This window comes from Lynx rufus, unplaced genomic scaffold (assembly GCF_022079265.1).
Source record: "Lynx rufus isolate CCGP_SWC_20201006 ecotype Redwood Valley unplaced genomic scaffold, mLynRuf1.p SCAF_18, whole genome shotgun sequence".
Taxonomy (NCBI): domain Eukaryota; kingdom Metazoa; phylum Chordata; class Mammalia; order Carnivora; family Felidae; genus Lynx; species Lynx rufus.
This window is the reverse complement of record NW_025814832.1, coordinates 30,619,333-30,631,350: the sequence shown is the minus strand read 5'-3', so window position 1 is coordinate 30,631,350 and position 12,018 is coordinate 30,619,333. Positions and strand designations below refer to the sequence as shown.

Here is a 12,018-nt window from a genome sequence, read left to right as displayed (position 1 = left end):
CTGGTGCTGCTTAGCTCATAGCAACTTCTGGCAGAGCTTGTCCGGAAGGGAGAGGAGGTGCGTGTCTCCTGTTTTGTTCCCTGCCCCCACCGTGCAGTGTCCACTTTGGGCATGAGAGAGAAAAAGCAGATGGGAGCCTATGTCCCGAGGGCCGGGTCCCCTCCAGATGCAGGGAAGGGCAGGATAGGAGGGCCCAGGTCCTGCTCCAGAGCATTCTGATGTCCTCAGGAGCTGAGCGGGTACATAGTGCAGGGGAGTGGCTGTTGGCCCGAGCCACATGCACAGCTGCCTGGCCGACAGCCTCTCCTCCAGGGACAACTGTAAGCACGGGGAGACTGCAGAAGGCAGGCTTTCCGGGGGCCCATGCTGCCCCTTGGGCAGCCTCTGCCTTCTGGAAGCAGCGGAAGCTTCCATCTTGCCGCCATGAGCTGCCCTTTGGGGGACAGCTCCCTCCCAGCGGGGGCTTCTCCCTGGCACTGGGCTTCAGTGTTCGGGGAGACCAGAGGCGGTTTAATCCCCCAGCTGGGCGCCCTGGGCTGCCAGTTCTGGTGAGAAAGGCCATTTCCCCAATTGTTGAGTCAGGCCTGTGTGAGGGAGTGCTGTGAGGGAGCTGAATGCGCCTTTGAGCGGGCTGTGGGCCCTGCTGCATGGTAATGGGAAGCAGGGTGATGCGAGGGAGGCAGGCTGTTGTGGGAGCCTTTGTGTGGTCCCGCTGCCCTGCCCCGGGAGGCCGCCTTTCTCTGAGCCAGTGGGGCCGAGGACAGACCCCGCCGAGCGCCTCCCTCCCCGTCCCTTCCCTGTCCCCGAGAGAGGACCTCCCTCAGGAAGGAGCTCTGCCCACGCCCACCCCCACCCCCCGAGAACCTGCTCAGAGTAGAATTTGGGGGAACTGAGCTCTGGGCTTTGGGTGACGCCAGCGGGCCGCTGAGCAGAACACTCCCTGCCAATCCCGCCACCCCGGGGGAGGCCGGCCCCCCCTCACCCCTTCCCAACAGGACCCCTGGGAAAGTTACTGAAGCTCCCCAGACCTCAGCTTCCTCGAGTGTGGAATGGGGAGAAGGGATAGCACTCGCTCCAGAGGAGGAGAAGGGCTGTTAACCCCCGGCGGCGGGGGGGGGGGGGGGGGTACAGGAAATGTTCAGTAAGCAGTAGCCACCGTTGCTTTGCTGTGCATTTGTGTCATCAGGCGAGGGGCACCGGGGGACTCCTTCAGACCGTCACCTGTGCTCTCCAGAGCTGCCTCAACGGGGCTGGACACTGGGCTTCTCCGGTGCTCAGTCCCCACCCGTGCCCAGTGCCCCCTGCCTCCCCCCACCCCATCCCCACTGTGTGAATAACGCACGTGTGGGCCTTTGTCTCCTTGGACAGGAAAGTTGAATCCTCACTCGGGTCTGAAGAGCAGGCAGGCCTGAGTGGGCTGGGAGGGGGCCTCCTGTCCCCCTTTGGATCCCATATTTTTGCACGGGGCAGAGGTGACCCAGGCCAAGATGGCAGCCTCACTCTCTCTTTCCCAAGGCCTCCCATCCCCCACTCAGGTCTGGCTCCTCCCTCTTTGCCACTCCAGTGACCGGGGAGGGGTGCCCCCTGGCCTGCTGGTGCTGTGGCTCTGATTGGTAGTAATAAATCAGTCCGATTGATACGTATTAGTGATTTGCATATAGAGTAATTCTCCCAGGGTCCTGAGCACGTGGCTGTGTGTGGGCACATGAGCACGTGGGCATGTACAGATGTGTCCTTGTGGAAGCTCCGTATCTAAAGGGGCATCTAGAAGCGCCTGGGGGGCTTAGTCCGTTGAACGTCGGACTTCGGCTCACATCATGATCTTACGGTTCGTGGGTTCGAGCCCGGCGTCGGGCTCTCTGCTGACAGCTGAGAGTCTGGAGGCTGCTTCAGATCCTGTGTCTCCGTCTCTCTCTCTTTCCCCTGCTTGTGCTCTGTCTCTCTCAAAAATGAATAAACATTAAGAAAAAAAAACGTAAAGGGGCACCTTATTTCCCAACCCCTACCCAAAGCCTGTAAATACCACGATGCAGTTGGCCACTATACTCATGCCTAGTGTTAGCAGCACAGGGCATCTGATAGGTGCTTTATAAGTAGTTATCGACTCTGTGAATGAATGAACGAAGAAGCCCCAGCTTGCAGCTGCTCCTGAAGGAGGGCAGGGCACCAGCAGTGCGGGGGCCGTGGGGATGGGTCCCTGCTCGGGGAGCACTCCCTGGAGCCGGGGAGCCCCTAGAACAGGTTGGAGGACCAGAGCTTACTCTGACTGCTCTATAAGAGGGGAGGCCTCCTTTACCCAATGCTCCACCGTACCCCCAGGCTGGACCTGGGAAAGGCCTGGCTCAGAGGATGCCATCCTGGCCGCTCCCTCTCCCAGGGCCCCCGGCCGGCCCCCAACAGTCCGTGGGCCCTTAGCGGTCACCTCTCCGGGCCATGCTGGGGGGCCCAGGCCCTCGGGTTCGTCAGTGGCAGAGCCTGGAGCCCCGTAGTCTAACTCTCCGTCCCCCCCCTTCACATCTTATCCTGAGCAGAACCCGCACCCAAAGGCTCAGAGGTGGATCCGATGCCAACAGAATCCTTTAGGAAGAGAGTCCGGGGGACGCTTCGTAGATTGACACCCCGAAAGCATGTGGGGCTTAGTAACAGCAAGGCAAAACTACAACAGAGGTCAGCAATGGCCGTGGTGCAGGAACTCCCCATCACACGTCTTGCAGGTTCACGGACCCCTCGGGTCCATCCCAGGCACTGAGAAATAAAGAGCAGTAACAATGCCAAGTGCTGGCTGTCCGCCAGTCACTTTTCTGGGTGTTGGATTGATGGATCGATTTTAATTTTTTGAGAGAGAGGGTGCAAGTGGATGAGGGGCAGAGAGAGAGCAAGAGGGAGGCAGAGAGAGAGCAAGTGGGGCTCACCCGAAGCGGGGCTCGAACTCACGAACTGTGACGTCGTGGCCCCGGGCCAAAGTCAGATGCTTAATGGAACGCAGCTATGCTCACCACTATGCTACCAACGCTGCACGGCCTGGGCCAAGTCAGACGCTTAACGACCAAGCCAGGGTCATTAAACACCCGGGGTGTTTTACATAGATTAATTCTTAAGGTGCATAGCATTTTTCTCTCCGTGTTATTGACGAGGCAGCTGAGACACAGAAAGAGTAAGTCACTTGTCCAGACTTACCGAGCTAGGAAGGGACAGAGCCAGGCTTCAGGCCCAGGGAAGTTGGCTCCTGCCTGTTGCTTTCCACCCAGGACTGAGCGGAGGGGTCCGAGCGGCTGGGGCCGAGGGTGCCTGACTCCAGCCGGGACCCCGGTGTCGTAACTTTCCTCCACCCTCCCATCTCTCTCTGGCTCAGGGCACCAGTGACTTCTGCTCAGCTCCCGACACCTTCATCCTGAACATCACAGAGGACCACATCCGCACAGGTAACCCCCCCTCGGGCCCTGTGTTGTCAAGAGTGGCTCTAAATACTCAGACCAGGCCTACGGCGAACCGTACCTTTCGGCCCTGTAGTCCCCTACCCTTCCCCACCCCCCAACCTCAGGTCCAGCTGGACCTCTGGGCCATTTCATAGAAGCGCCCTCCTTTGGGGGTTTGGGGGTTGGCTTGGCCACTGAGGATGGATGACGGTCCGGTCACCTGTGAGCTCCTGCCTGACGCCGACGCCTTTGCCTTGCAGAGGTGACCCGTTACTACCTATATTGCAGTCAGAGCGTAAGCAGCCCCTTCCAACAGGTATGCCCACCCAGCCCCGTCCTCGCCCTGCCTACCGCCCCCCCTTGACCCCAAGCCCCAACACCGACCAGTAAGATGTAGGTGGCTGTGTGCTTTTGGCTTCATTGCGAGGCCGATGCCACTTATCCGAGGACCACGCCTTGAGTAGCAGGAAGCCAGGGGACCGTGCTGCTCCCGCGAAACCTGAGGGATGAGGGGAAGGGCCGGGATCAGGGACGCTAGGGGGCAGGACTGCCGGGGAACAGCGCCTGGGAAGGGAAGTCTCACGGCAGGGCTGCGGTCTCTCCTGGCCAGGCACTGACCATCTTCCAGCGCTCGCTCACCACCATGCAGATACAGGTGGCTGGTCTGCTACAGTTTGCCGTGCCCCTCTTCCCCACGGCGGAGGTAAGGCGGCTGCCTCCCCCGGGATCCGTGCCGGAACAGGGGGAGCCCCAGCTGGACCCCGACAACCCTTCTCCCCTCCTCCCCGCTCTACCTCACCCCTCCTGGACCCCATGGCTTTGCAGAGCCAGGCTGTGGAGAGCGCTCCCCTCCCCAGCGGTCTAGTCCCCCTCCTCCCTCTGGTTCTAAAGGCCTCTTTGCACACGCCGCTCTCTGAGGTTTTATCCACAAGCCCTCCCCCACTGCTCATTCTCCGTCTCTCTGCCTGTCTGTGTGTTTGCCTCTTCCTGCTTCAGAAAGACCTGCTCGGAATCCAGCTCCTGTTGAACTCGTCGGAGTCCGGCCTTCACCAGCTGACAGCCATGCTGGATTGCCGAGGGCTGCACAAGGTGCTTGGGGGGGGGGGCCCTGGGTGGCAAGCAAGATGGGGGCACCCCTGCCGGCCACGTTCTCCCAGAGAGCAGCCCGTAGAGACTCTCCATCGGCCAGACTCCCTGGCCATCTGGTCAACCGTCCATCTCCCCGGCTGCAAGTGAACATTCTTTGCTCATTTCCAGGGTTGCCTCTCCAAGAACTTGGCATATCACACAGCTCCAAATGCAGGGAACGCTCTGGGGGGGGGGGGGGGGGGCGGTGAGCTCCCCTCCCCCCAAGCACTAAGCCAGGGTGTGTGGACACTTCTCACATTCCATATGGATTTAGCACGGAGAGTCCTATAACGATCACAGCTCCATGTAGTGAGCCCTTGATTCTGCGCACCCTTGTTCCGTACAGTCTGTACCCATAAGCCATTCAGTTGTCACGGTTAACATTGTCAAATACGGGGGCGCCTGGGTGGCTCAGTCGGTTAAGCGGCCGACTTCGGCTCAGGTCACGATCTCGCGGTCCGTGAGTTTGAGCCCCGCGTCGGGCTCTGTGCTGACAGCTCAGAGCCTGGAGCCTGTTTCGGATTCTGTGTCTCCCTCTCTCTGACCCTCCCCCGTTCATGCTCTGTCTCTCTCTGTCTCAAAAAAAAAAAAAAAAAAAAAAATTTGTCAAATACGTGTTATTTCGTGGGCAGTCTTATAGAAAAGGAAACTGTGCATGTGCGGACAGATAGATATTTATATATGGATATCTTTTTTAAAAATGTTTATGTACTTTTGAGAGAGCCAGAGGGACAGAGTGCGAGCAGGGAGGGGCAGAGAGAGAGGGAGACACAGAATCCGAAGCGGGCTCCAGGCTCCGAGCCGTCAGCACAGAGCGCGACGTGGGACCGGAACCCACGAACTGTGAGATCATGACCTGAGCCGAAGTCGGACGCTTAACCGACTGAGCTCCCCAGGCACCCCTATATGCGTGTGTATTTGTAAAGTGGCTCACTGAAGGGTCCAGGCTGTTAGGTCAAGGGCTTGGGTTTGGACATTGGCACGTACCCTCTCTCCCTTTGCACCACCCACATCCAATCCCTCAGCAAATCCTAGCATCTAGACTCAAGTATGGGTTTGCACCCGTCCACTTCTCTCCCCCTCCCCACTTCTGCCACGACCCAAGCACCGCCCTGCTCCCCTGGGTGACAGCCGTGGCCTGCTAACTGGTCTCCAGCCTTTTCTCACCCCCTGACCTTCCATGACCTTTCACACACAGCAACCACAGTGGTCTTTGTAAAAAGCAAGTTGGGTCGCGTCCCTTCTCTCGCATCTCGTCACCTACTGATAAAAAGCAAGCTCCTCACTTGCCTGCAAGGCCTAGCGGGAACTGGCGCCCCCCCCCCCCCCGCCCCATCCCGTCTCCTTCTGGCCCTTTTTCCTCTTTCCCGAACATGTCACCCGTGCCCCCTTCCCCCATCTGCTCAAGGCACAATCCACTCCTTCTGGCCATGCTGGTCTTAGCGTAAATGTCTCCTGTCTTCTGGCTCTCCCGCCCTGCAGCCGTGTCTGTCTTGCTCAGAGCCGACTCCGACCCTCGCGTGCCTAGCACCCAGTAGGCGGTCAGCAGACGCTTATGGAGTGAACCCCAAAAGCCCTTCTGTCGGGCTCCAGAGCGTGGACCCTTAGTGGCTGTACAAAAAGCGCCCGGGATAGAGACGATCCCCGGCCGAGGCTTGGGGAGAGGGGCCACCAGAAGTGGGCTCAGACCCCAGGCGTGCCCTGACCCGCCTTCCAGCAACGTGTCCCTCCTCCTCCAGGACTACCTGGACGCCCTTGCTGGCATCTGCTACGACGGCATCGAGGGCTTGCTCTACCTCGGCCTCTTCTCCCTCCTGGCCGCCCTGGCCTTTTCCACCATGATCTGCGCGGGGCCGCGGGCCTGGAAGCACTTTACCACCAGGTGGGCTGCCAGGGGGCTTCCTGGGGGAGCCCGCGGGAGGCTCTGCTCTGTGACTGAGCCCAGAGCCGATAACCTGGGCCGAACGAAGGCCGCAGGGGTTCCGGGCATTCAGCCCCAACAGGCTGGCTGGATTTCTGCAGAAGCTTCCCTGAGAGTCCAGACAGACCCCCAAAAGGAGGTTCCAAGGGCCCGGGGCAGGAGCGGAGCCGAGAGCATGGTGACAGTGTCATACCCCCACCTGGCGCCCCTTCCTCGTCCTCTCTTCCTCTGAAGGGCTTTGTGACGTGAGATCATGAGGGCTCTGGGTGCTGGAGGGGCGCTTCCAAAATACCCAGAAGGGTAGATTATAGCCCCGGTAGTGGGGCACCTACATTTTCACGAAGCAGATAGAGATGAGGTGTTTCAGTGCCTGTGGGCAGATTGGACAAAAGGAAGCAGGGCAGGGAGGGTCAGTGTGACGGGGTCAGCATGGCGGGCTGCCTGGAGGAGGTGGATGTGAAGCTGGGAACAGGTGGAGTGATCTGTGTGAGGCAGGCCTGAAGACCGTGTGTTTCGGGAACCTGAGGGAGACACACGCATGTGGCGAGAGAGGGTCCTGGGAGCGAAGCCTGGGAAGCCGGCCGGGACCCCGCTGCCTCCGAGTCCAGGCCCTCACGGCCGGCCGTGTCCTGTATGTCGTTCTAGGGACAGAGACTATGATGACATCGACGGTGACGACCCTTTCAACCCCCAGGCCCGACGCATCGCCGCTCACAACCCCCCTCGGGGGCAGCTTCGAAGCTTCTGCAGCTACAGCAGCGGCCTGGGCAGCCAGACCAGCCTGCAGCCCCCAGCACAGACCATCTCCAACGCCCCGGTCTCGGAATACATGTACGGCAGGGCTCCCCCTGTACATGTCTCGACACGTCGCGGCTGGGGCAGCACCGCCACCCCTCCCCCCGCCCCAGCCCTAGGGGAGCTGGATCTGGAGCACATTTGGGTACCAGAGAACCGGGTTGGGAGGAAGGCATCCAAGGCCAGCCGTGGTCCCCCGGCTGCAGCCAGAGGGTGCCTGGTGGGAAGGCCCCCGAGGGCCATCTAGGCACCCCAGTACATGTGCACCCCTGTAGATGCCAAGCCTTGCCCTCAGGGCAGACCGCAGGGCCCAGAAGCTGCCTTTCTCCGGGCCACGCTGCTCCTGGCCCCTGGTGCCCCACCCGCGGCTTCTCCCCTGGGCCTCTCTGAGGGCTCTTTCCCTTATATTCCTGCCCACAGTTCCCCCAGGTCCATTTCCACCCCGTGCTTGCACATGCGCACCCGCGGGCCCCTCCTGGAGAAATCCAAGTGCCCCCACCCCCACCCCCGCGCCTCCCCGTCCTGAGCTGTCCTCTCGGCCCGCAGGAACCAGGCCATGCTCTTCGGCGGTAACCCACGCTACGAGAACGTTCCGCTCATCGGAAGAGGCTCCCCTCCTCCCACGGTAACCTGGGCTCCCGGGCCAAGTCAGAGCTAGGCCCTTGTTGGGGAAGTGATGACAGATAAGACCTCCCCTCAACCTGGTGAATCCCCTCCCTGAAGGTAGAAAAAGTGAAACACTTTTGTTACTAAGTAAGCATTAAACCCGGACTGCCATGCACATCGCAGGCAATCTGCTAAAGACATTGCAAAGACGGAAAGCTCACCCCCATGTAGCCAGACAGCCTCACCCCCGTGCACGCTTGTCCCCAGGCAAGAGGACCGCACAGCGCCTCTGTCACACTAGTCCATCCCGAATGGATGCCAGTTAGGGTGGCCCTCGGCGTCGCTCATTGCCACGGAGATGGGGGCAGTCCTTGATGGTTACCTTCCAAAGAGGTGGCTCCCAGGCCCTTAAGAATGGATTGCAAAGCTGGCAAGAGCCTGGTTTAGCCCTTAAAAAGGTTTATATGCATCTCAAAGGGACAGAGAAATAATTTGCAGTGATACGTTTGCTGAACGAAATAATGTAAGAGAGAGCGTCCCTATCTGCTCCAAGGAAATTGTTCTGCTCTCCGATGGTGTTTAGCCTTTCACCGTGGGCGGCGGGGTGGAGCCCCGCGGTGCAATGTCTGGGACACCAGCTTTCCTTAACCCCGCTCAGCTGGTACCTGAGTGGGGCCTGGGCCTCTGGCCCACGCCCGCTTCCAGCCAAGGGACCGAGACTCAGCATCGGGAAAGGAGCCTGTGGCACGAGGGGGTGCATATTGGAAAGAAAAGGCTCTGTCCTCTCCCAGAGAAGTGTGGGGGCCGCAGGAATCCTGGCTGAGACAGATCGCTTCGAGTAGAGCCAGTAGACCGTGGAATCCAAGGACACAGACTCCTGTGCCAGATGCCCGGGTTCACACCAGCTCACTGCTTCTGACCTCTGTGGCCTTAGACAGGCACTTCGCCTCTATGTGCCTCAGTTTCCCCACCCGTAGAATGGGCATGATAATAGCACACACCCCACGGTGGTGGCGGGCGTTGGAGGACTCAGTCACTGTAAACGCGCGTCTGTGTGGTGCGTAGATGCTCTAAGAGGGTGCCACTCACTCCACCCCTACTCTCCACCGTCCCGCCCGCTCCCTCCCGCCGCCACCTTCTCCACAAGCTGCGGCATCTGTAAGAGATGGGGGGCCGGGGTGGCGAGTGGAAAGCAAGGCCGGAAGTCTGTGATGGGTGGGGTTGCAGCACAGTTCTTGAGCCCGGTGTCCGTTAAAGTGCCCCTTGCCTCCACTTGGCTGGAGAGGGCATTTACTTATTTTTTTAATGTTTATTTTTTGAGAGAGAGAGAGAAAGCGTGTGCAAGGCGGAGGAGGGGCAGAGAGAGTGGGGGACAGACGATCCCCCAAGCAGGCTCCACGCTGACAGCAGGGAGCCCGACCCGGGGCTCGAACTCACAAACCGTGAGATCATGACCCGAGCCGATGTCGGATGCTCAACTGACGGAGCCACCCAGGCGCCCCTGGACAAGGCATTTTAATTCAGGGGGTTTGGTAGGGGCCATCCAGCCTGTAAACTAGAGCGGCTGCTGCTGGGGACCCAAGGACATGGGGCCAATGACACGCGCCCGGGCCCTGGTGCTCACACACGCGCATATCCAGCGAGTCAGCCCCAAACACAGGTGGTGCTTGCGGTGGAAACCACAGTGCTGTTCTGGGGGGGGGGGGGCGCGGCGGGGGAGAGGTGGGGACCCAGCCGGGTCTTCAGGAAGTGCATAACCTGCAGCGGGAAGGGCTCAAAAACGCGGCTCTTGTAACAAGTGCTTTGGGACCTGGAGGTGGGACCTGTCCCTGCTGCTGTGTGGGATCCGAGGGAGTCCTGTGCAGCAGGTGGCACTTGAACCATAGCTTTGAGCGGCTCACCCTGGGGCAGTTCTGCCCCCAGGGGACATCTGGCCTGTCAGGAGGCATTTGGGGTTGTCACAACTTGGGGGTGGTGGGGGAGGGGAGCAGGTGCTACCGCCACCTAGTGGGCAAAGGCCAGGGATGCTGCTCAGCCCAGCAGAGAATGACCCGGCCCCAAATGTCCACTTTTGGGACATTGAGAAACCCCGCCCACGGCCCCACCTTGCTATTTTTGCCCAGAGCACCTCACCTGCCGTCCTTTTAGGCACAGCCCTAGACGCAGGCCTAGCTCTCGCTTCTGGGGTCCTCAGGGAGGGACCGCGGGCTAGTGGAAGCCAGCATTCAGAGTAGGCACCATTTAAATCTCAACCTGGCGGGGCGCCTGGGTGGCGCAGTCGGTTAAGCGTCCGACTTCAGCCAGGTCACGATCTTGCGGTCCGTGAGTTCGAGCCCCGCGTCGGGCTCTGGGCTGATGGCTCAGAGCCTGGAGCCTGTTTCCGATTCTGTGTCTCCCTCTCTCTCTGCCCCTCCCCCGTTCATGCTCTGTCTCTCTCTGTCCCAAAAATAAATAAACGTTGAAAAAAAAAAAATTTAAAAAAATAAATAAATAAATAAATCTCAACCTGGCTTTCTCTACCCAGAAGCCTCCTGGGTTCCTTTTCCTCCTACCAGCTGCTATAGACCCAGGAATACAGATTGATATTAATTGTAATCTCAGCGAAACATAATTAGGGGCGATCTGCTGCTGGGAATGAGGAATTAGTCCGTGCGCTGTGATGCCAAATAAAAATGATTTGGGGATTACCTTCTGTTTTGAAAGATCCGGGCCACTCTCCCTGCCTCTAGCAGAGATAATCAAGGGCTGACTTTATTTGCAAGGCTCAAGGACAGAATTCACCTTCCTCCCTAGAATTAAGACCTGCTTAGGGGCCTCTTAGAGCTTTGGCCGAGTTGGCTACCCAGCCCACCCAGCTCGACCCCCACCTCCTGCCGTGCAAGTGGCAAGGGGCACGAGGAGGCATCTACAGGTGCTGCCGACCTAGGAACCCCCAGCGTGTGTGGACGTGCACCCCCATAGACCTCGCAGCTGCCACTCCCTGCCCTCCCCCTGCGCCTGCTCTAAATATTCATCAGCACTCGGCTAATGGCGAGTTTGACGTATAGATGCACCCCTCCCTCTGCCAGCTCCAGCTCTGGGACAGATGGGGATTTCACCACCCGGGGTGATAGCAAGCAGGACAGGCCGAAGGTACAGCCTGTTCCGTTGGCTGGAAATGTCCTTTCCCCAGGCTCCACCTTCCAGGAATCCCTGCTTCCCTCTCAGGCACCGTGTCCTCGATTTGACGGACACAAGTGACCCAGGCAATTGTGAAAAATACCGATCCCAGGACTTCAGTCCAGACTCACTGACGCAGACTGTCCAGGGAAGGCACCTGGGAAGTTCCAAGTGCATCGAGCAGCCAGGTGATCCTTATCATCAAGGAAGTTCGGGAACCAGTGCTTCGAGGGGGAGATGCTCAGACTCGAGTGTGCATCAGAATCTCCCGGGGGACATGTTGCAACACAGGGTCCTGGGCCCAGCCTGTTTTTTGTTTCGTTTTTGTTTTTAATGTTTATTTTTGAGAGAGAGAGAGCAGGGGAGCGGGGAAGAGAGAGGGGGACAGAGGATGCAAAGCAGGCTCTGCGCTTTGAGAACCCGACACAGGGTTCGAACTCAGGAACCGTGAGATCATGACCCAAGCTAAAGTCAGACACCTAACCTCCTGAGCCACCCAGGCGCCCTGATCCTGGGCCCAGCCCGTTTCTGATTCGGGAAATCTGCGTTTCTAATGGGTTCACGGGGAAAGCTGGGGCTGCAGGTTGGAGAAGCCCCCACAGTCTGAAGCAGGCTTCCTCCCCCACTCTACTGACGGGCTGGGTCCTTCTGTGGGGGGCAGCTGTCCTGGGCGCTGTAGGATGTTTACCTCCATCCCTGGCCTCTGCCCACTCTCCCTACCCCCCAGGTGTGATGACCAGAAATGTCTTAGACGTTGCGAAATGGTTAAGAACCGCTGGGTTAAAGAGCCCCAGCACCCATCCCCGCCGCCCCCCCAGCTGGAGGCCTGTGCTCCCCGAGCAGTCGCTAACGAACGTCCGTCGAGCACACTTTGTGTTAGGTCACTGCTTCTCCGACTTGGCTGCATTTGGAAGAGCTTTTTGAAAACATGCTGATGGCGGGGCCCCTGGGTGACTCAGTGGGTTAAGAATCCGACTTCGGCTCAGGTCGTGA

At 59.3% G+C, this 12,018-nt stretch overlaps 1 protein-coding gene across 1 annotated transcript in view; it reads left to right on the top strand.

The window, feature by feature from the left end:
* Positions 1–12,018, top strand: part of TTYH2 (tweety family member 2) — a 38,096-nt gene that overhangs the window by 23,316 nt on the left and 2,762 nt on the right. The window contains exons 7-13 of the mRNA XM_047080556.1: positions 3,353–3,422; positions 3,677–3,732; positions 4,027–4,119; positions 4,413–4,505; positions 6,284–6,426; positions 7,111–7,296; positions 7,807–7,885. Coding sequence (XP_046936512.1) covers positions 3,353–3,422; positions 3,677–3,732; positions 4,027–4,119; positions 4,413–4,505; positions 6,284–6,426; positions 7,111–7,296; positions 7,807–7,885 — 720 coding nt within the window. The remainder of the gene's footprint in view (positions 1–3,352; positions 3,423–3,676; positions 3,733–4,026; positions 4,120–4,412; positions 4,506–6,283; positions 6,427–7,110; positions 7,297–7,806; positions 7,886–12,018) is intronic.